The following is a 26,480-nucleotide window of genomic DNA, read 5'->3' on the forward strand; positions in this document are numbered from 1 at the left end:
TCTCTAAATAAAATATTTTTAAAAGGGCTGAGAATGTGTCTCAATGTTTAAGTGCCTCTGGGTTTAATCCCCTGTATCTATATCTATATCTATATCTATATATATTATATCTATATCTGTATCTATATATATCTTAATGTGTTATGAAAGATTATTTTTCTTTTGAAATTTTTTTCCCCTGAACCATTTAAAAAAGTAAACACTGACTTAGAGGGCTTGTCAGGCACATGTCTCTGGGCCCCAGAACTTTAGCTTTGGTAGCGATTTGGTGTTTCCCCTTCTAGCAAGTTTCCAGGTGCTGCTGCCACTGGTACAGGGAGCATACCTTGAGAACCGCTCATCTAGAACAGATCTGCCAGTGAGGGCCTTTGGTCTCCCTGCAGCCCTGAGTTAGCCAGGTTGGGGGTCAGTCCACCCAGCCGGGCCACTTCCTCCCAAATCCTCTTCCAAGTCCTCTGCCTGCCTTTTTTTTTTTTTTTTTTGGTATTCCGGGGCATCTACCACTGAGCCCCATCCCCAGCCCTAGTTTTGTATTTTATTTAGACACAGGGCTCACTGAGTTGCTTAGGACCTCACTTTTTGTTTTGCTGAGGCTGGCTTTGAACTCACGATCCTGCCTCAGCCTCCTGAGAAGCTGGGATTACAAGCGTGCCACCACCCTCAGCCTCTGCCTGCTTTTGATGGTCCCTGCCTGCCTGGCACAGTGGCCACTGACGTGCCTGCCAGCCTCCTTCCTCTGCCCTGCTGAGGAGCCCAGGGCTGTTGGTCCTCACTGTCACCATGACGTCTCCCAGCCCGTGGGACCTGCTTGCTCTCTCTTCCCTGCTTCTCTTGCTCTTTCTCAGTGCCATCTCCTTACCCCTTGACGAGTTTCCTATTTGACTTCTCTGACTCTCCTGCTCTTCCCTCCCTTTAGGGAACAAGGGAGCCGTGGGGGTGTCATTCATGTTCAATGGAACTTCACTGGGCTTCGTTAATAGCCACTTGACTTCTGGAAGTGAAAAGAAACTCAGGTAATGGGGCGCGTCCCCCAGAAGCCTGTGTCTGGGTTACTTATCCAGGCAGCCCTCACCCCTGAACCCCTGACAACCTCTTCAGTGCCCGTCCAGGACCATCTGGGCATCTACCAGCCTTTAAGGGCCTCCCATGGTCTCAGTAGAGGCAACTGCAGTCCAGTAGGGCCCTCAGGTGTGGATGACTCTTGTCTGGAGGACAAAAGTGACATTAATGTCATTAAGCTCGTAGATACCTAGCCAACACTCCCATGTCCACAGGGAGACCTTGTGGATCAAGGCCTGGTTTGCCTACTGGTGGCCAGTCATGGATGGCCATCTAGAACACCCCTCTGCTGAGCAGATTCCTCTGCTGCAGCTCTGGTCCTCTGTTCCCAGCTTGGTCTCAAAAGCCCTGCTGCCCGCGTGGGAAGGTGGTCACTGCCCCAAGGCTGGACACACGCCTACGCTGACCTCGGCCATGGTGGAGTGGGGAGCTGTGACCTCATGCCAGGTGGCCTCTTCTTCCTTGCATTAGGCGCAACCAAAACTACATGAACATTCTCCGGTTCCTGGCCCTGGGGGACAAGAAACTGAGTCCCTTTAACATCACTCACCGCTTCACCCATCTCTTCTGGCTCGGGGACCTCAACTACCGAGTGGAGCTACCCACCTGGGTAAGAGCAGTGCCTGGGGTGGGGCTGCGGCCGCCAGGCACAGAGGCTCCTAGGGTTGGCTCAGGACAGAGTCCTGGAGCCAGGACACACAGAGCAGGTCAGGCAGCAGCAGCTCTCAGGGCCCCGCGCTGTGCCATCGCAGAGTTTCCGCCATTGGGTGCAGCTCTTCTCACGCTAGCTTCTCACCTGACTGTCCTGTCCACCCCTCCTCCCTGTCACTGCCTCTCAGTTATCCAGGAAGGGCAGGAGTCCGAGGGGACCAGTGCATTCATCTCACCACATCGTGGTCCCAGCCAGTCTGAGGAAGACATTTTTTGAGTTCAATGCCCACCCATGGTCCCCAGGGGAGAAAGGTGGGCAGACTTGTGGTTGAACATATGTCTCGGAAGCAGGGACAGGGAAGAGGTGAGAGGAAGAACAGTGAGTGCCCTTTGCTTGGAGACTGGGGTTCACCTGCAGGCTGTAGGTAGATGCTCTGACCTGACCCTGCAGTCCTGTGAGAGGAAGGGAACGGAACAGGGCCTGACATGGTGTGCAGACAGGGACACTGAGGCACAGGAGGACTGGAATGCAGCTGAGGGCCGCAGGTGCAGTGGTGCACACCTCGAATCCCAGGGACTTGGAAGGCTGAGGCAGGAGGATTGCAGTTGTTGGGCTAGCCACAGCAATTTAGGGAGGACTTAAATAACTTAGTGAGACCATGCCTGAAAATAAAGAATTAAAAGGAACTGGAGATGTAGCTCAGTGATACAGTGCCCCTGATTCAATCCCCAGGACCAAGAAGAAAGAAACTTGCTGAGGGTTGATTGTGTTCTCTGAAAGGGGTCTGTCCGTTTCCCAAGCATCTTTCCACATGATCCCATGTCCCTCAGTCACCTCTGAGTCTCTGACCACCTGAGCAGCTCTGAAGAGACCAAACAGGGGCATCCATCTGTATTGTGCCCAGCCACGTCCTTCCTCACAAGATGCCCTGGGCACCTTTCCTATTCTCCCTTGTCATCCATCTGGCACGTGGGAGGGACTGGCAAGGCCCCCACTTCCTGCCCCTTCCTTGCAAAGGGGCTGTCACAGCTGCTCACCAAAGCAGAGACTCAGCACCTGGTTCAAGGTCACAGAAGGGGTGGGAGGGAGGACTCCTATCCAAGGCCAACACATCCCACGAATGTCACACTGACTCTTGGGGTCAGACCAGCCGGGATCAGGGAGGCTGATACCCAGAGAATAAGCAAGAAGCATACCTACCCGTCTCCTCAGGGTTAGGAAAGATAACACTAAAGTCAGGATACATGCGAGTGTGGACTAGCCTGGAGCTTATGCTACTGGGATGATTCTGGGCTCTCTCTAGAGTTTTCCTTGTTAATTAGTTGAGTACCAGGAAGCAGCCGCCCAGCTGCCAGGCCTGGGCCTGGGGAGTGCAGGCACCTCAGGCCCTGGTGTGGCTGGAAGGCAGCGTGAGGCGCCTTCTTGATGCACTGGTGAAGGAGGCTTCTCACCTGGGCGTGTCTTGCTCCAGGAGGCAGAAACCATCATCCAGAAAATCAAGCAGCAGCAGTACGCAGATCTGCTGTCCCACGACCAGCTGCTCACGGAGAGGAGGGAGCAGAAGGTCTTCCTGCACTTTGGTGAGAACACAGTCTGTCCTGCGCCCTTTCCAGCCATCCTTCTGTCTCCCCAGACATCCTTACCAGGGGACGGATGGCCTCGGGGAGGAGGGAAATGGGGCGGGGTGGCGGCTGGGGAACTACAACTGAAACCCTAGTGTCTGTTTCAGAGGAGGAAGAGATCACGTTCGCGCCCACCTACCGCTTTGAAAGACTGACTCGGGACAAATACGCATACACCAAGCAGAAAGCGACAGGGGTGAGTCCCCCAGAGTCCTCTACTGCTCCCCTCGCCCATCTCGCGCCCCCACCTCTGTTCCCAGAAAGGCAAACAGGAAGTGGAAAGCATTGGCTACCAGGCAACAACAATGACAAAAGGAAATAAATAAATCAGAAGTCACGTGCTGCTGATGTCACCGTGCAGAAGCTGGTGATCTACCTGTGCACTGCGAAGACTCGAACTCACATTTAGATTTTACCTTCTGTTCGGATTTTTTTTTCATGGTGTTGGGATTGAACCCAGGGGTGCTCCACCACGGAGCCACTTCCCTAGCCCTTTCATTTTTTATTTTGAGGCAGGGTCTCACTAAGTTGCTGAGTCTGGCTTCAAACCTCAGCCTTCCAAGTAGCTGGGACTATAGGCATGTGCCACCACACCCAGCTATCCAGATATTCTAAAGGGATATTCTGAAAGGATTTTAAATCATTATTTCTTTAACTGGGTTCTGAAGCTTATTTAAAAAAACAAAACAAAACAAAACAAAATAACCAAGCAACCAAACAAATGAAACAACACCAAGACCTGTGATTGAGTATGTTTGCTAAACTGACAAGCGGATCCACATGCAACAGTTTCTCATTGCAGGACTTAAAGAGCCCTTTATGGGCTTCAGAGCATGCAGTCCTCCATGAAGAAATCTGTGCCAAGCTCAGTCAGTCACAGAACACCAATTCGTATCTCAGGGAAGCCACTTGTGTTTCAAAGAATTGTGTTTGGAGAAAGAAGCAATAGAAGATTTATTTGTTTAGAGATATTCTGATGACCTGGGGGGGGGAGGGGCTAGGCGCTCTCCTAGGTGCTAAGAGGTCAAAGGTGAATAAGACGCCTGCCCCAGGGAGTCTATAGTAGGAAAGACCAGGCAAATGTGCAGTGACTGCAACTGGGACAGACATGGTTCTGCCAAGTCAAAAAGGAGCAGTCCAGGGAGGAAGTGGCCACTGGGGCAGGGAAGGAGCCAGAGGCTTCTTAGAGATGACCTTGGAGGTGCTTGAAGGGCAGCCATGACCAGGGGAGCAGGGGAATAAGCACTTGGGGCTGGAGGAGAAGCGAGTGCGAGGAGCCGGAGCTGGTGGAGGTTTGGCTGGACTTTGAAGAGACACTTTGAATAGAATCTATGAGATGAAATGAGACGAGAGGCTAAGGGTGGTTCTTCCCGCTGATGTGCAGATGAATCCCTGGTGAAGGTTTTCAGAAATGTAGATGCCTGAGCCTCATCTCCAGAGGTTCTGATGCAACAGGTAGGGGGGGCCCTGACCTCTGTATGTTTATGGAAATCCACAGGAGACAGCAATGTTAAGTGTCTGGTAGCATCCACAAAAACCAAACATTCCCTTATTTATGATTCAGGAATCTACTTCGGTGTATACTTAAAATTAAAAAATACTGGTGCATTTGTTCATCAAAAGATAAATGCAAGAGGCGGGCATGGTGGCATGTGCCTGTAATCCCTCCAGCTCCAGAGGCTGAGGCAGGAGGATCAAAAGTTCAAAGGCAGCCTCAGCAACTTGGCAAGGCCCTAAGCAACTTAGTGAGAATACTATTTCAACATTTCTTAAAATGAAGGAACTTTTTACAAGCAACAATAGGGATGAAAGGGCCAGACCCCAAAACAGATACTGAGCAAGTCCATTTATGTGAGTTGAAGACTGGGCAGAATCAACTGAGGGAGACCTTAGTCCCCATGGTGTCCTCCTGAGGAAGGGGGGGTCTTCACAAGGAAGGCACGTGCGGGAACCTCCCGGGGTGACGTGAACCATTCCTGATGTGGACAGTGGCTTAGCAGGTATACCCAAGGTAAAAATTCACTGCATGTGAGCTGATCTCAAGTTAGGGGCAGATGATAATGTGCTAATCCAGAAAATGAAGGCTGCAAACCAGAACATTCTTGAAAGAAATTTGGTTCGAAAAAAAGAAAAAAGCAAGGGTAGGCTCTTTTAGGAAAGTACCTTGAGCTTCCTTCCTTCCTTCCTTCCTTCCTTCCTTCCTTCCTTCCAGCAGGGATTGAACTCAGGGGCAGTCAACCACTGAGCCACATCCCCAGCCCTCTTTTGTATTTTATTTAGAGACAGGGTCTCACTGAGTTGCTCATTGCCTTGCCGTTGCTGAGGCTGGCTTTGAACTTGTGATCCTTCTGTCTCAGCCTCCCGAGCCACTTGGATTACAGTTGTGCACCACCGTGCCTGGCATGCCTGGAGATATAGAGACAAAAAAGGAAGAGCTAAGCCTGGGGAATAAGAATATTGACTAAGGAGGGTTCTTGGCGTTGCCCCCTTGCCTGTCCATTACACCTGATGGGTGTCTTGCTCAGCACCATAGCCTGAGGCCCAGGAGGGGCTCCTCCTGTATTAGATTCTGTTTGAATGATTCTGTGGGTGTTGGGGACCATGGCTGAGGTATATTTTTAAAGCAAGCAACAGGAGAAGATGATGGGGACTGGATTGAATAGAAGTAGACGGTTTCTTTGAAACAGAGGAGGTGAGGATGCAGAAATGCTAAGGTGGTGAGGAGAGCAGGTGCAGAGAGCAGGGAGGTGAACAGGTCTTACTCAGAAACAGGGATCAGGACCTCTCGACATGTGGGACACAGCAGTGCCTTTGAGAATTGAGGCAGGTTAAACATTTAACACCACCAATGGGGAAAATCTATGAAGAACCAACAGCAGTTGAATTTGAGGATTGCAGAAGCCACCAGTTGACCTTTTTTTTAAACTGATTTAAAATAAAAAAAGTAGCAGGTCTTTTCAACTCGTGACTTTGATTTACAGATGAAGTACAACTTGCCCTCCTGGTGTGACCGAGTCCTTTGGAAGTCTTACCCACTGGTACATGTGGTGTGTCAGTCTTACGGTGAGTGGAAACGGGGTCGGAAGGTCTGGCCACATGTTGGGAAGGCCTCAGTCAGCTCATCTGCAAGATGGGGAGCCCGAAGGAGTTGACATATCCCATCCATGTTGGGGCTGTAGCACAATAAATGGTCCCTGCTTTTTGTGACTTCTGAATTTTGAGCCCCCTCCCCGCTTTAAAATATATATTTTTTTAGTTACAGATGGACACAGTACCTTTATTTTATTCATTTTTTTAAGAGAGAGAGAATTTTTAATATTTATTGTTTTCGGCAGATACAACATCTTTATTTTTAATGTGGAGCTTAACATCGAACCCAGTACCACATGCATGCCAGGCAAGCGTGCTACCCCTTGAGCCACATCCCCAGCCCCTTATTCATTTATTTTCATGTGGTGGTAAAGATCAAAACTAGTGCCTCACACATGCTGGGCAAGTGCTCTACCACTGAGCCCCAGCCCCAAGACCTTTGGAACAAAAAAAGAAATTCAGTTTTACTTCTTTTGAAAAGGACTATATTAAATTTGAGTATATGAAATTGGTGTTTTGTAGTTCAGAAATGGTCAAATACTGGGCATTTATATGGTTCAACTTGATACATGTCATAAAGTACTCACACACATTTGTACAGATAAATACTGAGTTAAATCAGTGAAAAAGACATAATACCCAGGGGTGGGGTGCACACCTGTAATCCCAGCACCAGAAGGCTGAGGCAGGAGGACTGCAAGGTCGAGGCCACCCTTGGCAACTTAGTAAGACCTTATTTTGAAATAAGGGACTGTCTCAAAATAAGGGCTAGAGATGTAACTCAGTGGTTGAGCATCCCTGGGTTCAATCTCCGGGACAAGGGGAGGGGGGTATAATAAACAATACTAAAATAAAGTAAATAATTTGTAGAATACATTCCCAAAATGATTAAGAAATAATTGTTGAACCTTGAAGTTTAAGGGATGTCAGGTGACATCACCCAGCATGTTTAGTCTTAAACCTACAGATTAGTTTCCATTACTTGCAGAGAGAGAGCTTAAAAATTTATAGAGCAGAGTCATTTTGAATACTGAGAATCATGGTGTTAATTAAGACGTTGCAAATTCCCAGACAGTGGCGTCCCTGGCACTGCCCATGAGCAGTCCCAGGCCAGAGGCCCCTCCCTGATGGGCCTCATGATCCCAGCCCCTCCAGTTGGGGGCCCCTCATGGTGAGGAGAGGAATAGGAAGGGTCGTGCCTCTGCCGTTGGCTGCCTTTGTGATCGCCTCTCTGGAGGCCAGCAAACCCCGGCATTGAGCTCTGGGCCCATATGCTGAGCTGATACCTGTTCTTTTTGTCTGTGTATGTCACCTGCTCCCCAGAAGGGCCCAGAGCAACTACCCCAGGATAGTTTAACCCGTGGACCCTGCTTATTTGGCTCTGTCTCCCAGAAGTGGCCTCACTAGATGAACTTCACACAAGGCCACCTTCCCTCCCACATCCACAGCCAGGGCACTGCTCTAGTCTCCTCCCTCTATTCCCTCCGTGTCCCCCTCCACCCCTGAGCTTACCTGAGGGCCTGTGACCCTTTCCCAGCCCCACACGGGGCCAATTGCATGAGCATTTCTCCTTCTCACCTCTGCAGACCCCAGGGCAGTTCTTACCTCTGCCTCCATCAGCCACCTGTGCAGAGAGCCAGGCGACAGTGGAGGTCTTCCAGTTACCACTTCCTACTTCAGTGTCTTAAAACAACAAATATATCTTTGCTCCCTGTTCCCTGGGCTGGACTGAATTGGGCCGCTGGTGTCTGGTGTTGGCTGCGCACGCTCAGGCAGGAGCCCTGGGGTTGGCCGGCATCGGCAGGGGTCTTGGTCTCAGCGCTGCTACCCACCCTCCGGCTTCTCAGCTTCAGGTCTCTGCCTGTCCCTGCGGTGGGTTCGCCATCTGCAGCTTGACCAGATGGCGAACCTCGCTTAGAAATGCCTTCCCCTCCCTGCAGGCAGTACCAGCGACATCATGACCAGTGATCACAGCCCTGTCTTCGCCACATTCGAGGCAGGGGTCACCTCCCAGTTTGTCTCCAAGAATGGTAAGCAGTGAGCAGTGTCCCTTTCTCTGTTTTCCTCAAAGATAAAGGGTCTTGGGGACTTGCCTTCTGGTTGCAGCCATCCGTTGTCTGTTGGAAGAAGGCTGTGCTTCAGGACAGATCCAGTCTGTCATGTCCAGGCCACATCACAATTTCAAATACTCTATTTGGCAAATGCAACAGCCTTTGACACTTTGAAATGTAGTCTGAAAAACAGGAAATCAGCGTCTACTGAGGTGTAGCTGTTTACCACCAACGATGATTCTGGGCGTGCAGGATAGGAATGAACATTCATCAGTGATGTGTTCTAATATGTCTTAAAATTTGTCTCTTGTAAGTGAGTCCATTGGTTTTCCATTCAGTATGGTGGTGTATCTTTCCTTACACTCACGTTTTTAAAGTGAGTCTCTTTTAGGTAAATACTGGTATGGTTACAAAGTAGGTCTGATGGTAAAAATATATGAAGATGGGCGTCGATGGCTGAGTCGTGGGAAATACTGGAGTAAGTGATACTTAGATTTGTAGGTAGTTTCTCAGATCTTCCCCGGCTGCCAGGCGACCCTCGTCCCGGTAGGTATGTGTCCACCCAGCCTGCGGCCTGGGTATCCAGGGGCTCGAGTTGCCATCTCTGCACCTCCCTATTCTGTGCAGCATACAATTCAGGCTCATTTACAAAGGCTGAGTGTGGGGGACCTAGGTACAGGCAGGGGGAGGCTGTCTGGCTCTGTGCCCTTTGTCAGGAGGGATGCAGGTAAGGCTGGGACACCCCCTGGAATTCTTTTCCCATGGTATGGGCCTGACACGTGGGGCCCCAGCAGTGTGACCTTCCCTCTCTACCAGTCTTGGCCTCCCTCTGGCCTCCTTCCCAGCTCTGCCTCTGTGCTCCACAGAACCTTCTAGCCTTTAGGTTCCCCTCCCCCTTGCTCCCACCCATCTGCACTTTCCCTGAGCTCCTGCAGCCCTGATGGGCTGGCGGTGTCTCCTCCCCGTCTCTTGCTGGTTGGAGTGTCCTCACTGTTGGGACTAGTCAGTACATGGAGGTGCTCAAAAATACTGGTTACCTGGGTTGAGCTTTGATGGCTTATCTACCAGAGCAGCCTAGGTGCTGTGGGGCTTCAAAGGAGAAAGAAGAGAAGGAAGAATGTGAGGAATAGAGAAAGGAGATATTTGTTCTTGTTCTCAAGTGGCTCAGAATTTACATGGATGGTCCGAACCCTTCCCAAGGCTACACAGCTTCAGTAGCAAAACCAAGAGTAGATCTTGGCTCGTTGAACTCTTTTTTCTTTCCATTCTGCTCCCCACATGGCCAGCCCATGATTGATCAGAGAGGTTGTAACTGTCATCTGGAACACTCAGCAGGGGCGGTGGATTTCATTGTAGCCTCACCTCAAGGAAAACTTTGCCTTCCTCCTCCTCTCCCCTTCCTGGGACTGTAAGCAGGAGCTCAGCCTGGGGAAAGAGCACCCAGAGGAAAGAAACCTTGGTGAACAGCCAACAGGACATGCTGCACCTCCAGGCACACTGCGCCCCTCAATCCCTATCTTCACCTGTTCCAGGTCCCGGGACTGTCGACAGCCAAGGGCAGATCGAGTTCCTCGAGTGCTATGCCACGTTGAAGACCAAGTCCCAAACTAAATTCTACCTGGAATTCCACTCGAGCTGTTTAGAGAGTAAGTGGTCTTTTGGGTGGGACAGGCCACCACTCTTTTTTGGAGGGGTGGGAGGTACTGGGGATTGAACTCAGGGGCACTCCACCACTGAGCCACATCCCCAGCCCTTTTTTGTATTTTATTTAGAGAGGGTCTCGCTGAGTTGCTCAGTGCCTCACTTAGTTGCTGAGGCTGGCTTTGAACTCACAATCTTCCTGCCTCAGCCTCCTGAGCCACTGAGATTACAGGCATGCACCACAGCGCCCAGCCAGGCCACCTCTCTTTCTCATAATCCTTTTCATAAGTGGTGTCCCACTCCATTTCTCCTTTCACTGGAGAGGACTCTCTGATGGGCCTCTGTGGGGTCAGAGAAATGGGGCTGCTGTGGGAGGGCCCAGGGCACAACCTGCAGCCATTGGTGTTCGGACCTCTCAGCCCCTAGGAACCTGTGGCTCCTCTCCTGGCCCCTCAGCACACTATAACTCCGTTAGTTTGCCCCATGCTGGGCTCTGACTCAGCCAGAGAGTTTGGGGCAAAGTTCTGGAGCTTGTAAAGGCCAGCACAGGGCCTGAACAGCTGCTGCCACCAACCTACCATCGCCCTGGCCCCTGTTGCTCTGTAGATATCACCAGCATCTTTCCCCAGTGGCCCGTAGCATCCAAAAGCAAGCCAGAGCTGGACAGCCTCCTCAGCTGGCAGCATTTAACACCAACTGTGTTTAGGAAACACCCTTTCTGGGTGACATTTCTAGACAGATTGCCTCCAGCTCTTCCAAGGCAGGAGATGTGCATGATTCCTAGTTCTCACTGGGTTGGTCTGGATAGTGGCGCGGAAAAGGGAGGGGGTTAACTGCACAATGGAGGCGTAGCTGTGCTGCTTCCAGAAATCAGGAATGCTGCCAGGTATACTTCTGCCCCCTGTGTCCCTTCCTCCTTGGTCTCAGTAAGACCCAGTCCTGGTGATAGAACAGCCTTTGTCGCTAAGTCCCCAGGACCCTGTTCACCAAGCAGGGTCAGAGCAGTTCCAAAAAGGTTGAGGATTTTCGCATGGTGTCTTTAATAAACTCTCGAGACATTTGCATACATTTCTATGGAAACAGCATATTAGGAAGCTTAAATTAGAATTTCAAAAGGCTGCTATCCTGAGTGGCGTGGGACGAGCTGTCATGTTTCCTAATCTTCTTGCCTGTGATGTGATGATTTCTCTGTTGCCCAGTTTGTTGCAGAGAGCCGATAAGGAGGGGGGATCTCCTTGATTTTCCTAAAAATACTTAGACCATTTTGGCAAATGACCATTCCCTGCACAGAAACAGAATCCCCAACAAGCCTGATTTCTAAATGCAGCTGAGGCCCCCAAAGATTTAAGAGGAGGGGGACCATTTTCCTTGGCTGGGGGACACCCCAAGGTACCGTCTGGGTCTCGTCCCGGCCCTGTCTTCCCCACACAGTCCTCTTGTCCTCCAACAGGTTTTGTCAAGAGCCAGGAAGGAGAAAATGAAGAGGGGAGCGAAGGGGAGCTGCTTGTGAGGTTTGGCGACACCCTTCCCAAGGTAATCCGAGAAGAGGAAGTTCCCGGGGGATTTCGAAGACACAGGGCAGCTATCCTGGCCCAGGGCAGAGCTGTGACCTGGCGGCCCCATGGATCATAGAAGGGATCTTAAGGAAGATTTTTCTTACCATGTGGCTTTGCCGAGAAGGAAACTGAGGTGCAGGGTCAGAGGCACATTCGTGAGTGGCAGAGACAGGACTGGATGCCCCAGGTGCCCTTCTGTGCCCCTTCCCCTGTTCAGTGCTGGCTCACGGGTCAAGTGACAGCTAGAGAGCAGCAGGTGGCTCCTAGCTGTACACTGTGCATGCAGTAAGTGCGCGAGGTGGCTGCAGCCCAGGTGAGCCAGGGCGCATTGCAAACCCGAAGGCCAGCCTCAGTGGGAGCATCGGCCTTATGTATAAAGAGGTTTTCCACAAAACGGCTTTTGTGCTGCTAAATTGACAGTGGAGGTGTTGGCTGTCATTAAACACGAGCTCCTTGGGTGTTGCAGATGTTTGTGCTGGGAATACGGTGGAGTAGAACACCGCTCCTTTCTCACATCGTGAGAAGGGCACAAGAAGTCGAGTCTGGGGCCAGGTGGATCTCACAGGAGGTGGGGTCTCCTGGACTCCCTGGAAGGTTCCCCCAGAGGGGTAACACCTGAAGTGGCTTTAAGTAGGTGGAGGGACCTGGTTTCTCCTGAGGCTGGGATGGGTCAAAGGCAGGTTTGGGGAGGCTGAGCTACCCATGCTGGCATTGACCGTGATTGGAACCAACTCTTGGCCAATAAGGAGGCTCTGTCCTCTCAGGAACAGAAGCAGTGCCTCAACTCCAGATTCTCCTGATTCAGGTACAATTCCAGTCATTTCAGGGCCTCCGCTATTTCACATCGCTGTGACTGGAAATCTATACTGAGTCCCTGGACAGCTGTCAAGAGTCCCCATTTGGGGCCATCTCAGGGCTTCAAGTAAACATTTATGTCCCATCAGCTGGACCCCATCCTCCTGGCTGGACCTCTCTTCCCGGTTGCTCCCACAAGGGACCTGAATTATTTTCTCCTTTGGTGATGCCAGCATCCCAGTTCCCATGTTGTGTCCACTCCCTGGTCCAGCTTGGGACCTCTGGATACCCTATCTCCTTCTAGATCCTATATCCTAACTATGGCCAAGTCCTGCTGCTCTAGTCTGTGTCCCCTCTCCTCTGTCCTGCTGCCACCTCCCAAGAGTCTCTACTTCTGTCTCCTGCTAATGGATCTTTCTGGAGTGCCTGTCCGCCCTTGGCATCCACCTGTTTATCAGGCTGACATCAAGGTGCCAGGTTGGGTGGCCTCCCAAGCCTCATCTGCTGCTCCCACAGCACCTCAGGGCCTTCACCCAACTCTGCTCCAGACCTTCCACCTTGACTTCTGCCTCTGCTTCTTCTCTCCCTCTAAATCCCTGCAGCCCAGAGAGGATGGGGTCCTGTGTCGGCAAACCTGGCCCTGGCCCTAGGTCTAACTTGGAGCCAGACATCACTACCTGTCAGTGAGCAGAGTGGTGGGTGCAGTGCTTGAACCCCAGGATGCCTCAGCCTACTGCGATTTCCAGTTATTTTTCTGGAACCTTCTGAATAGAAAAATAGCAAGTCCATCCTGATATGATGCCAGGAGCACTGCACCAGGGGACAGCCTGGAGCAGCATGTGACCTTGTTACTAGGCCCCTCTGTGTTGGAGTCATAAGTTACAGCTGGTATGTAGGAGCCATGGGCACACAGAGCTCCTCCCTGTACTGGCTCCACCCCGCCCTCCACAGGTGAGGTTTACAGTTCACCCAGCAGAGCACAAAGCCTGGCACGGACCTGCCCCCAAGCTAGGGGCCTCCAGGAACCCCCAGTCCCTGGCCCTTCTTATAGCAGGAGGTTGGGGACAGCTAGAATGAGGAGTCTGTATCTGTCAATCACTAAGCCCCTCCTCCAGCAACCTGAAGGACACTCCTGGCCCAACAAGGTGGGAGTCTGCTTCAGGGAGACACAGGCCTCCTCCTTCCCAGGTTGGGTCAGGCCTCTGGTGTCAGCAATGATGTAACCCACAGGCCTATGAGAGATTGAGGGGCAGGGCAGTGGCCTGCCAGGGGGAGTGTGGGGCTGAGTGGACCCAGGAGTCATTTCAGTCATTCCTGGCCCCTGGCCCATCTCCCAAGGCCCTGAAATATGCAAAGGAGGGGGATAGAGGAAGGGAGGCGATATGGACCTAGGAAGCCTGAGTGCAGGTGGCAGGGTACAGGGAAGAGGCCCTGACCAGGGAGGGTGAGCCTCCCAGTTCCCACCTGCGCTCTCCATCACAGAGAGCTGAGAGTTGAATCTGCCTGATAAAGAACAGCTTGTGTCCTGTTTCCCCATGTGCCCCCCCATTGATAGTGGAGACTCTCGTCCACCTGTCCACCCACGTGTTTCCTCACCTGCCCCCACCTGTTGACTTGAATCCTTGCCTCCCCTCTGCAGCTGAAGCCCATTATCTCTGACCCTGAGTACCTGCTGGATCAGCACATCCTCATCAGCATTAAGTCCTCTGATAGTGACGAGTCCTACGGTAAGCATCCTAGACAGGGACAGGCCACCTGGGAGCCTGCAGCCTCCAGCAAGGAGGCGGTGCCATCTCCTCCAAGGGAGGGTGACCTGCCACTCCCATCTGTCCTCCTACTGCGCCTGTCCTGTCCTGGGGCTGCTCTTAAAGGGGCCTTTACTAGAGGTTCACTGCTCCTGTCCCATGAAACCTCTACAACAGCAACTGCAACTTCTCCCACCCAGCACCTTCCCCTGGGTCAAGCCTGTGGCAGGTGCTTTGCGGGTGTTACTTGATTTAATCCTGATGAGAGCTACAAAGTAGATACTATTTATTCCCCAGTGAATAGGTACAAACTCAGGCTCAGATCAAGTCACTTGAGAAGTTGCACAGGTACTGACTGACTGAGTCCTGATTTGAAGCCAGATCTGCAAGCATTGCTGTGCTTCTCATGTGTCCCCAGCCAGTCCCTCCCTCCTGGACAAGCCAGCTTCCCACGTCATTTCTTTTTAAATTTTTTTAGAGGTTATTTATTTATTTATTTTTTACAGTACTGGGGATTGAACTCAGGGGTACCCTACCACTGAGCTACACCCCCAGCCCTTTTTTTGTTAGGGTCTCAGTAGATTGCTGAGGCTGGTCTCGAATTTGTGATCCTCCTGCCTCAGCCTCCAAAATCCCTGGGATTACAGGCTTGCCCCACTCTGCCTGACTATTTTAGGTTTTTTCTTTGTGCAGAAGTTTTAAACTTGTCTATCTGCCCGTCTTATCATTTCTTACATTGCTTTGAACCTTGGGAAGTTAGCATCCCCTAGAGCAAACAGGTTAGCATTTAATTCTGGTTTGTTGCTGGCTTTTCTAGGATTTAATTCTTCTTTTCACATTGACTAATCCATGGAGATTTCATTTTGCTGTGAGATTTGAGTCATTTGTCCCAAATTGCTGTGGTTGTTCTAAAGGTTTAGTGACGGGGTCTCTGCCTGGCCACGGTGTCCGAGGATTGACTACAGTGGTCAAGCCGTGTCCGGCTCATGCTCGGTGCTTCTCTTGTGAAATGGTCTGGTCTTGACAGGGCTGTTCTCTCTCCTTTCCCCCCAGGTGAGGGCTGCATTGCTCTTCGGTTGGAGGCCACAGAAACCCAGCTGCCCATCCATACCCCTCTCACCCACCATGGAGAGATGACAGGCCATTTCCAGGGGCAGATTAAGCTGCAGACCTCCCAGGGCAAGAAGAGGGAGAAGCTCTACGGTGAGTGAGCCCCAGCCCTGGTCACCTCCTGTGCTAGGGACAGCCTTGTGCCTTCTCTCAACAAAGCTTTCCACTGCAACCTCGAACAGAACCCAGCTTGGAAAGCTTCTAAGTCCAGTGACCCACTTCTACCTTCTTCAAGAGCTTCTCGAGAACCCCAACGCTTACCAAACTTGGTCAGCTTCCATTTTCAAGGGCACAAAGCTTGTGAAGTTTACAGAGCTCCTGCTGTCACCTCTTCTTGGCCTTTAGGCCTTGCCACCTCCTGTTAGGGCCTCCACCAAGATTGCAAAACCAACCTACCTGGTGTGAAACCTACCTCTCCAGGCCACCAGGCAGAGGAGACCAAAGCTCTGCCGCAGTTGAGATTTGGAATCTTCCTGCTCTTCCCGTGGCCATATAATGCCCACTCACATGAGCAACATACCCTCATACCTACCGACACCTCTCCTCGGGTTGCCCGCCCAGGGTGCTGGACCTCCCCATCTGCTTTCATCCACCACATGCACCTAGAAGAGCCCCGCCCCACCCCCTGTCCTCAGCACATGTCATTGGCTTTTCCCTGACCCAGCTGCCTCCAGAATGGCATCCTCCAGTCTTCTGTGTGCTCACACCCTTTTCAACTTGAGCTCAAATCCTTCTCTCTTGTTAAATGCCACTTACTTTGACTGGCTGTTGGGAGGGTTCATTTATTGTGGCTCTCAAAAATGACACCACATGCCAGGTATTACACCTGAAATCCCAATGGCTCAAGTGGCTGGGACAGGAGGATCATAAATTCAAAGCCAGACTGAGGCCCTAAGCAACCAGTGAGACCCTGTCTCAGAATAAAAAATAAAGGGCTGGGGATGTGGCTCAGTGGTTAAGTAAGTGCCTGGTACCAAAAAAGAAAAAGACTCCAGGATTGGGGACAGAGCTCAGTGATACAGTGAGCAGGTGTGCAGAAGGCCCTGGGTTTGATCCCCAGCACTGCAGATGATGGTGGTGATGATGATGATAAATGGCACCAACACAGCCACATTCTGTGACCAATATTCATTGCAGGCGTTAACACCAGCCTGAGAAGCCATTCCCTTTTAGAACCTAGTGAAGACCCTGTTGATCATCTCTTTAACTAAAAATTGTCACCACCCTATTATAAGGATACAGAATGAGGCCAAGAGGCTGGGTGCAGTGATTCATATGTTTAATCAGCAACTCAGGAGGCTAATATAGAAGGATCCCAAGTTCAAGATCAGCCTCAGCAACTTATTGAGGCCCTCTTTCGAAAAGGACTGGGGATGTAATTCAGTGGTAAAGCACCCTGGGTTCAATCCCCCCAGTACCAAAGAAAAATAGTATAGTGAGAACACAGAATGTATCTAGATTCGAATTTGTAATTTTTCTCTTATTCTGCCAAAAATTTATCAAATATCTCTTCCTTTTTACACAGGGAACAAATGATCTCCCCCCAACCCCACTTTTTCTCTTTAATTTTTGCTTTAGAGAATTCAAATGACAATACCTAAATGAATTAGGCTTGCACTGAATTCTTGATAATAAGCAGAATGATCCTCTCAAACCATTATCTCATTTATCTCTCGCAATAGCCCTGGGAGCCCAGTGTGGTTATCTGTGTTTGGCAGGTGGGGAAACAGGCAGGGGCTACCCGTCTGGCTGAAGCTCAGAGCCCTGGTGAGTGGCTGAGCCAGGTTCCCTCCAGTGCCAGACGTGGACTGCTCAGTATGATGGTTTTCCTGCCTCTCCTTCATTGTGTGTGGAAGGTGTGATGTCCCCACACCAGGAGGTGCCCTGGCCCATCTCGGGGTGCTGCCTCTGGGCCGTGGTTACCCCTTTGCCCTGGGGAAGCTCTTTCTCTTGCAGGGTTGGGCTGCAATGAAGGTGGGATCCCGGCTCCCCATTAGCCCCAGGGACAAGTTGGCTATAAGTACCAGATGCTCTTGTGAAGCCACCTGTTATGTTCACTTTGTCCTAATCTGACAAGAATTATTGGCCTGTTTTGTCCTTTGTGGAGGTCAAGTTGAAAATGTCACATGAAAGGACAACTCTGGGTCACATGTGCCAGTTCTCCCTCTGGAGGCATGGCAGACATAATTAATCAATCGCTGAACTCTTGTGAGGCCTAGAATCTTGCTGAGAGCACCTTCCCAGGTAGCCGCTCTTCATCTCCAGCTTCCGCCGAAGTGGACGACACTTTGCTCCCCTGGCCCTCATGTGCTCTTTCTGACCCTTGCCTTCCAGACTTCGTGAAGACAGAGCGAGATGAATCCAGTGGGCCCAAGGGCTCGAAGAGCCTCACCAGCCATGAGCTCGTGAAGCAGTGGGAGCCTGCCAGCAGGTAGGGCAGGGGTTCCAGGGCTCACCGCACACCAGCTCAGCTGTGCGGACCAGGGCCGAGGACAAAGTGAGCTGGCGCCCACAGACTCCAGGGTGGAGGAGGGAGGAGGCTCAGGACCAAGAAGACTACTCTCCTGCCCTTGACTCCTCTGTCTTCTGACCACAAAGCCCCTCGCTGGGGAGGTCAGCGTGTCAGCAGTGAAGCCAAGACCCTGCTGTCTGGAAGTTCAGTTCAGCTCAACCAGTGTTCGTTGAGCACCTACTGTGTGTCAGATTCTAGAGACATCAAGGCCAAGTGTGTGCAGTCCCCAGCTTGGGAACTCCCTGCCTACCTGGCTGACAGAAGGGTGTGTGCTCCCGGAAGAAGCAATTGCCGAGGCCACTGAGTGACTCCAAGGCAACATATGCATGCCGTGTCTCCCCTGAGACCAGAGACGTGGGCAGTTGTGGGGTCCTTGGCCAACAAACCCGTTCTGCTACTAAGTGGAGCAGGCACTGGGGAACATGCACACGGGTTGCTCTTGATGGGCTGAGCTGGGAACAATCTGCACATTGAAGTCTATAGTACTGGAGGCAGCAGGGTCACCTCAATTTGCCGACGGGGTCTAGAGTCTCCTGGCCAGCCCACCTGTCCTCCTGCCTCTAGTCGCCACCCTGCCTGTCCTTCCTGCCCTTGCTCCCTTGTACACAGCAGCTCCCTCTCCAGCACATACCCTGTCCCCTTCCCTGGCTGATGTCATGCCGTGGGCACGGAAGTTCCCCTTTCACTCTTCCCTCATCACCCGTCAAAGAACACATCCTAGCTCTAAAGTGTCTGCCCGGTTCCAGAATCAGGAGGCCCACAGGGGAAAGAGTCCTTCCCATTTTGACCAGCACTGGACCAGCCTTGCCTCTCCTCGTGGGCGGGTAGGGGTAAGGGAAAGACAGACGGGGCCGCAGGGGCTCCTCACAACCCACGTACTCAGTCAGTTCTCTGGAGATGCTTCCGAGCACAGAGGCAGCGTGCAGCATGTGTGACTGTTGGGGTTACCTCACCCAAACCTGGGCCAGCCCCTCTACAGTTTTAATCCCACTGCCCATGAGCAGCTCCAGCATTGACCTCTGTGACCTTGCACTTGCTTCCCATTCTGATGCTGTGCACCTTATCCCAGAGGACTCTGCCAGAGTCTGCTCTGAAATTACCCTCCTTCCTACCCCACCCACCCTGTCCACCTCCCACAGATCCCAGGCTTGGCCTGCCAGCTTCTCATTCCATTCTCCTATCTGCTCACTGGTCTTTAGAACTTCTTGGGTCAGGCCGAGCCCCTCTGGCCTCAGGGCCTTTGCACTGTTACCTCTACCCAGCACCTCCTCCCCTACTTTCTATTGTATCTGTGTCTTTTCTTATCTCAGCTAAAAGAGCAACTCCTCCATTAGGCCTTGTCTGGTTCCACTGCCCCTGGTCCCAACCCCCTGATTCTTGTTATTTCAGCACAATATAAATATCCTGTCTGACTGCCACTGAGCTTGTTCAGTGTGGGTCTCTCCCAACAGATGTGAGTTTTGTGAGAACAGAATCAGGGCTGCTTTTTTCCCAATCACACCCCTGCTCCCGGTTCCAGGCCTGGTGCTCTCTCAGCACCTACCACGTGGCAAGAGTCAATGAAAGATCTGGTGGCCCAGAAACAAAGCAGTTGAGGACCTGATGAGCCAGGGGACATCAGAGGGCACCATCCTCAGACTGGTGCTGACCTTGAGAAGGGCCAAGCCCCCAGACACACCTCGTCTTTCCCACAGGACCCCTCTGTGCAGTTCCTCCGGTGCCACTGAGCTCATCAACCCCAACTACATGGTGGGGCCCTTCGGGCAGTCCCTGCACATGAAGCAGACCCTGTCCCCAGACCAGCAGCTAACTGCGTGGAGCTATGACCAGCCACCCAAGGATTCCTCCCTGGGGTCTGGGAGGGGAGAAAGTCCCCCAACCCCTCCCTCCCAGCCACCTTTATCACCAAAGAAGTTTTCACCCTCCATAGCCACCCGGGGGCCCTGCCTCAGGGCTCAGGAGTCAAGGTGAGTGTCCTCTTCATCTTGTCATTCCTGCTCTGGATTTCATTCTAGGGCAGCAGCCTGGGGAGGGTGGGGCTTGGGTCTGCTCTGTTCACTACTTACCCTCCAGCCTATTGGTGGAAGCTCCAAGTCCCAGCCCATTGGTGCAGCTTGATTTTAAAAGTTGGGGAATAGCTGGGTGCGGTGACGCACACCTGTAACCCCAGGGTTGGAAGGCTGAGGCAGGACAACCACAAGTTCAAAGCCAGCCTCAGCAACTTAGGGAGACCCTGTCTCAAAATTAAAAGGAGAAGGGGGGTGTGGCTCAGTGGTTAAGCACCTGTGGGTTCAATCCTTGGTACCAAAAAAAAAATGTTGGGGGATAGAGATTATTAAAGATACTATTAAGAAAAACAAGCTCCTGTCAGGTGCAGAGATGCATAAGAAATAAAAAGAATTGGGGTGTAGCTCAGTGGTAGCCTCCTGGGTTCAATCCCCAATGCTAAGAAAAAAAAAAAAGAAAAGTGAATTTCTCCCCAGGCATCTCTGGCTCCCTGGAGGGAACCTAGAACAGGGGTGGGGATCACTCTGTAGAAGCCCTTCTCAACCCCAAGATCCCCTCTCTTTTTCTCCACCTGGAGGGCCCCTGCCTGTGTGCAGTCTCTCCTGCTGCATGCTATTAGAAAACTAGGACAGGGGTACGTAAGGGAGGTAGAGCAGCCAGCCCTGGGCTTTGAGGAAGTCACTCAGACTAGAAGTGGGCCAAGCAGGGTGGAGCTGCAGAGGAGACTGGCAGGGCCTCCAAGGACCTGAGTCTGCAATTTGAGGCCCAAAACAAAGCAGGGGCAGCCCCTGAGTTCTCGTAGGAATTAGGACCGAGAAGCCTGTAAGTTTCCAGTCCTACAGGGTGACCGATGGACCTGAAAAGTGCAGACCCCGTTAACAATGATTGAAGCTGTGCAAAACATGGCGAACCTCCTGTCCCCTCTGGGGCTGTTAGTACTGCCTTATCATGACCCCAAGCCTTGCTCTTGGCCTCATTCCCTGGCAGGGTTTGGTTTTTCCTTTTATCCATGAGGACGTCAGTTCCACAGTGGTCGGGAGCCGATGCAGGGAGTGTAGTTCGAAATGCTGCTCTCCTGCAGCCCCCTCTGGCCTGGCAGGGTTTCCTCTGGATGGGGGACCAGGGGCAGTTGAAGATTTTGCCCTAGTGTCCATTTGGCAAAGACCATTTCCTTGGCCCCAGAAATGGAAATGGAAGCAACTACAAAGAATAAGGAGCTAATATTTAAGTATCTTTGGGATCCTCCCCACTTTGCAGTACTAGGAATTGAACCCAGGTGTGCTCTACTACTGAGCTACATCCCCAGCCCCATTCATTCATTCATTTTTGTACTGGGGATTAATCCCAGGGGCATTTAACCACTGAGCCATATCGCTACCTAGGCCTTTTTATTTTTTATTTTGAGACAGGGTCTCACTAAGTTACTTAGAGCCTCGCCAAGTTGCTCAGGCTAGCTTGAACTTGACAATACTCCTGTATCACCCTCTCCAGCTGCTGGGATTACAGGCATGTTTGTGCCTCCAAGTCCAGCTCATTTTTATTTTTACTTTTTATTTTTAAATTTTTTGGTACCAAAGATTGAACCCAGGGGTGCTTAACCACTGAACCACGTCCCCGGCCCCTTTTTAGTTTTTATTTGGAGACAGAGTCTCACTAACTTGCTTAGAGTCTTACAAAGTTGCTGAAGCTGGCTTTGAACTTGTGACTCTCTGCCTCAGCCTCCCAAGCTGCTGGGGTTACAGGCATAAGCCACAGCCCCCAACTCCTTTTATTTATTTATTTTTTTTTTTAGTTTTTTTTTTTTAGTTTTTGGCAGACACAACATCTCTGTTTGTATGTGGTGCTGAGGATCGAACCCGGGCCGCACGCATGCCAGGCGAGCGCGCTACCGCTTGAGCCACATCCCCAGCCCTCCTTTTATTTTTTGTGTGAGACAAGTTCTCACTGAGTTGCCCAGATTGGTCTTGAACATGCAATCCTCAGTCTCCCCAAGTCATGGGCATTACAGGTGTGCACCATCACACCTAGTATAAACATATCTTTGTTTAAGGGTCTGAACACAGCTTGGTAGGCAGCAGTTTTCCTCCAGCCCCACAGGTGAGAGCAGAATAGGGCATCTATAGGCAAGAGTCCCCCAGGTGGGGTTCTAAGTTCACTTCTCACCAAGGAGGTGATTCAAGGCAAGAACCTGGAAGATCCTGCCCTGCCTGTAGGTCCTAAGCCTCCAGGTCCCAGGCTCAGCCTGAATAATTACTGTGCACCGTCACCAGCACCTCAAGGTCCCCACCATTTCCCCAGGCCTGGGGTGGGGTGCCCACCTATCTGGGTTGCCCAGGACTGTTCCAGCTTTAGCACTAGAAGCTCCACCGATTAGGAAACCCTTTAGTCCATTCTTCAGTCCTGGCGAACGAGGACAATTGGTCACATCTGTCCAGGTTCCCTCCAGACCCCACCTGCCATTGGTTCCTTCCCACTGTGAGTTATGAGAGGAAGGAAACCGCACTCCCAGGATCCCTCAGGGGCAAGGACTTTGTCCCCTGGGAAGATCTGCGTTAATCTGGACGATGACCACCTGAGACATGGGATTTCTTTCTTTGCTTCACTGAAGCTCGGCTGTGCCTGGGGGAGCTTGTCACACTTTCTACGTGTTTAGTAGATGGAGCTTCTTGAGACCCTCAAGTAGCACAAGTGGTTACCTAGGAGGGTCAAATAGTTCATCTGGTCCCCTGCAAGGCTTCCATTTCCCTGAGCATCCAAGCAAGTGAAGGATCCCATAGGATTGCTGGAGGTGGCACAGAAGCTGTGACAGTTCTCGGGAAGCCTGGAGACAGGGTCTGCCGGCAGTGAGGGCCATGGCCGGCTTTCCTGCTGAGGCTGGGGATTGTTATTGGAGGTGCCATTTCAGTTCACCCTTCCCTTTCTACAAAACCCCACTGAAGTCCCCCTTGTTCGCAGATGCTCCAACTTTTGCTAGTGGATAATGTCCCAGGTCAGAACTGAAGTTGCTTGGGGGAACATAGAAAAACACAGTACCATCTATCTCCTCGTCTTTATTTCTTTAATTTTTTTGTTGAAGTGAAATTCACATAACATAAAATTATCCATTTTAAAATGAACCGTTTGGTATTCAATACCAAAAATATGCCACCACCACCTCTAATTTCAAAACGTCTGTATCACCCCAAAACAAAAGCTTGCACCCATGAAGCAGCCCCTCCCCGCCGTCCTCTCTGTTAAAGAGCACGTTTCTTCCCGGCTCCCCTCCCCTCTCTCCCCCAGCTGCCGGCCCAGCGACCTGGGGAAGATCCCCCCTGAAGCTCCTCCACCCGACGACTCACAGCTGACCAAGCCCGAGATGTTCGAGAACCCTCTGTACGGGTCCGTGAGCTCCTTCCCCAAGCTGGTTCCCAGGAAGGAGCAGGAGTCCCCCAAGTCACTGCGGAAGGAGCCCGCAGCCTGCCTGGACCCTGGGGTCTCATCGCCCAGCATCTTGCTCACCAAAGCCCAGGAGGCCGAGGGCGGCAAAGGGACAGGCAAGCAGGGCCCCCCGTCCTTCCTCAGCCCCGCGCCCCGGCTCCGCTCCTTTACCTATTCATCCTCCGCCGAGGGCAGGGCGGCCGGCGGGGACAAGAGCCAAGGGAAGCCCAAGGCCCCTGCCAGCTCCCAAGCTCCGGTGCCAGCCAAGAGGCCCATCAAGCCTTCCAGGTCAGAAATGAGCCAGCAGACAGCGCCCACCCCGGCCCCACGGCCACCCCTGCCCGTCAAGAGCCCTGCAGTGCTACAACTGCAGCAGTCCAGGGGCCGAGACTACCGTGACAACACGGAGCTCCCCCACCACGGCAAGCACCGGCCCGAGGAGGGGCTCATCAGCAGGACCGCCATGCAGGTATGTTCATTGACGTGCCTGTGTGTATGAGTGCACGCGTGTGCGTTCACTTGTGTGCATGATCATTCTGGGAGCTGCTCCATGAGGAAGAGCTAGAGCTAGGATTTGAACTTGAACCTGACTGTCCCCATGCCCTGACCTTCCACTGCCTCTGAATGATTGCTAAAAGGGACAGAGGAGGGGCGGTGCGTGCATGAACTCCTAGCCCTGTGGAGCTTAGAGCATTTGTATTTCATTTGTGCATCCTTAGTACATGCATTCATAATGTTCCCTGTTGTTCAGAGACTTCAAACATAATCTCCCCTTCCTATAAATAATCTCCCTTCCTATAAAATAGTGTGGTTTTTGTTAGTTTTTTTTATTTTTCTTAAGCAATACTAACAGTGGTTAGGAACGCCCTGGGGACTGGAGTATAGCTCAGTGGTGAAAACAGTGTTGAATCTGAATTTCAGCTCTCCTACTTCCTGGCTCTGTGCCTTGAGCCTCAGTTTACTTATTTATAAAAGGGAGCTATTAGTGGCGTGTATACTATAGATTTCTGGGGAGAACTGTTATATACTCTTATGTATTACTATGTATTATCTTTGTATGTTGTACATACATATGACTTAATGGTAATAATATACAAATAACAAAGTTAATGATCTGTATGACTATTATTACATATAACATTGCATAATCATACAGGTATATGTCATATGTTGTGTGTAAAGTACTTAGAATAGTGTGGCTGGCTGTTTTCATGCCACAGGAAGGCTGACCTTGCCCACAGCACACAGTGTTGCTGGGCCACTTAGTCACACGTAGCCTAGTGAGAGTGAGCCCCTGACAACCCTCTGTTCTTGCCCCGCAGTGAAGTCCGTGGGGTGCTGCTGGCGACGGGAACCCAAAGGAGCAGCATGATGCCGGAAGCCACTCACAGCTCTGGAAGCCCCTCCCAGGACCATCTGCTGCTCCCATCTAGCTTCCTGGGCAGGATTTTATTGGGGGTGGGGGAAGGGCCTCACTGCCGTGTGGTGGAGGAGCGAGCTGGCTGCCCCCTGGGAGCGGTGCTGAGGTTTAAAGGAAAATTCATACCAGACTTGGTTCCCATCTTGGTCTCCGTACTTGGAACCCCCGGACCTTGTTCTCGTCGCCCTTTCAAAGAAGGAAACTGAAGTGCCGACTCAAGGGTGGAATTATAAATAATAATAATAATAATAATATTAATAATAATAATAATGGACACATGGGTGGAGTCCTCACCACGTGCTGTGCTAAGTGCTTTACGAACACAGTGTCAGGATGACTCCAGGGTGGAGGCTCCAGCCAACTGGAACAGCTGCCCAGACCCTCCAGTTCAGAATGGTGTGTCCTAAATGGTTTGGACAAAGCATTAAGAAGGCCAGTATCCCCCAGAGCCAGAAAGGAGCTTGGCTGTAGGACCTGAATGACTAGTTTGGGGTACAAGGAGCCAGATCCTTTCCAGCTTCAGTGATGTGAGCTGCTTCTGCGAACCAGGGGTCCAGCACAGTCCCCTGGGAGACAGGGCCTGGACAGTCAGCTCCAACTCTCCACTTGGAGAGATCACGCCTCCACCTTGGCTGGAGATGTCAAGGCCCCTGCCGAGTCCAGTGCCAAATCCCTGCGCACTGCCTGAAGTGGGCAGCCACTGCCAGGCTTGGATGAGGCTGAGCACCCCGGTGCTTCTGTCTTGCTAAGGGACAAGTCTCCACTATTGCTCCAGAGGCCAAGCTCTCCAGCCCAGCTGCTGGAGAGGGTGGGCCTCTTGGTCCCAGGCTCTCAAACTAGTGCATCCTCTTTCCAAGCTCTGTGGCTTTTAGTCCTGTGTCCTTGGTTACTAGGAGAATAGATTGTTAATGCCTTCTCTTGTGGCTTTTTGACATAACAGAATTAATGTAGAAAACCAAATCCAGAGTGTGTGCAAGAATCCCTATGTGCCCCCAGGCGCCCACAGGCACCAGTCTGGGTGACCAATAAATTGTGCCTTTCTCTTCTTCCATCGGTGTGGCATTTTTCTCTGACACTCAGAGCCACACACACATTTCTGGAATGTGGGGGCACAGGAGGAGCAGTCAGGGAGGCTGGAATCAGTTGAGGATTCGTGTTGGTGACAAGAAAACATCACCCTCACCAGATGGACACTGGGACAGTCTTCTGTGGAGCCAGTTTGAGGTTGGGCATGGACAGGGCCAAGGGTAGGTGTCACTCCCTCCACACAGGTCTCTGGGGGACTCCAGGTTCCCTGCCACCACCCAACTTCCACAACCACCCTTGGGTGCCTGCTGTCCTACAGCACACAGTGCCTCCCTCCCAGCTTTTGTGACCAGAGCTGAAGCTCCAGAGACAAACACATGCAAACAACCCCTAGGTCACGGGCGCCTGAGTCAGAGGCCTTGCAAAGTGCCTGCACTGCCACTCTGGCCACCATAGGCTTCTCAGCGTCTGTCCTCTTGCAGACCCCAGGTGTGGACTGCAGGGATTAGAATCCTTGGCATTCTCAGAGCAAACCATCCATTCACTGCCTGCCACTGTGGCACACGCTGTGACAGAGCTGAGACCCGGCTGGAACCTGTCCTCTCACCCCTACTCAGGTGGGAGCTCCTTACTCTGCAGGGAACCTGACCCACATCCCCCACCCGCTGCATGCTGACCCAGTAGACAAAGGGCCAGGGCATAGAGAAAGCTGGAGACACCCCTATGTTCTTCAGCCTGCCCCCAGCCACCTCCTCATTGCTGAGGACCAGGAAACTG

General features: G+C 51.8%; 1 protein-coding gene across 1 annotated transcript in view; it reads left to right on the forward strand.

The window, feature by feature from the left end:
• Inpp5d (inositol polyphosphate-5-phosphatase D) overlaps nucleotides 1-25,726 on the forward strand; it is a 108,759-nt gene extending 83,033 nt beyond the window's left edge. Inside the window, exons 14-27 of the mRNA XM_015481580.2 lie at nucleotides 917-1,013; nucleotides 1,531-1,669; nucleotides 3,183-3,291; nucleotides 3,441-3,529; nucleotides 6,315-6,396; nucleotides 8,364-8,453; nucleotides 10,007-10,120; nucleotides 11,566-11,648; nucleotides 14,106-14,193; nucleotides 15,265-15,414; nucleotides 17,656-17,752; nucleotides 19,528-19,800; nucleotides 23,120-23,726; nucleotides 24,580-25,726. Coding sequence (XP_015337066.1) covers nucleotides 917-1,013; nucleotides 1,531-1,669; nucleotides 3,183-3,291; nucleotides 3,441-3,529; nucleotides 6,315-6,396; nucleotides 8,364-8,453; nucleotides 10,007-10,120; nucleotides 11,566-11,648; nucleotides 14,106-14,193; nucleotides 15,265-15,414; nucleotides 17,656-17,752; nucleotides 19,528-19,800; nucleotides 23,120-23,726; nucleotides 24,580-24,582 — 2,021 coding nt within the window. The 3' untranslated portion in view covers nucleotides 24,583-25,726. The remainder of the gene's footprint in view (nucleotides 1-916; nucleotides 1,014-1,530; nucleotides 1,670-3,182; nucleotides 3,292-3,440; nucleotides 3,530-6,314; nucleotides 6,397-8,363; nucleotides 8,454-10,006; nucleotides 10,121-11,565; nucleotides 11,649-14,105; nucleotides 14,194-15,264; nucleotides 15,415-17,655; nucleotides 17,753-19,527; nucleotides 19,801-23,119; nucleotides 23,727-24,579) is intronic.
• Nucleotides 25,727-26,480: the final 754 nt, after the last annotated feature.

The sequence above is a fragment of the Marmota marmota genome, unplaced genomic scaffold (assembly GCF_001458135.2).
Source record: "Marmota marmota marmota unplaced genomic scaffold, marMar, whole genome shotgun sequence".
NCBI classification, from domain to species: Eukaryota; Metazoa; Chordata; class Mammalia; order Rodentia; family Sciuridae; genus Marmota; species Marmota marmota.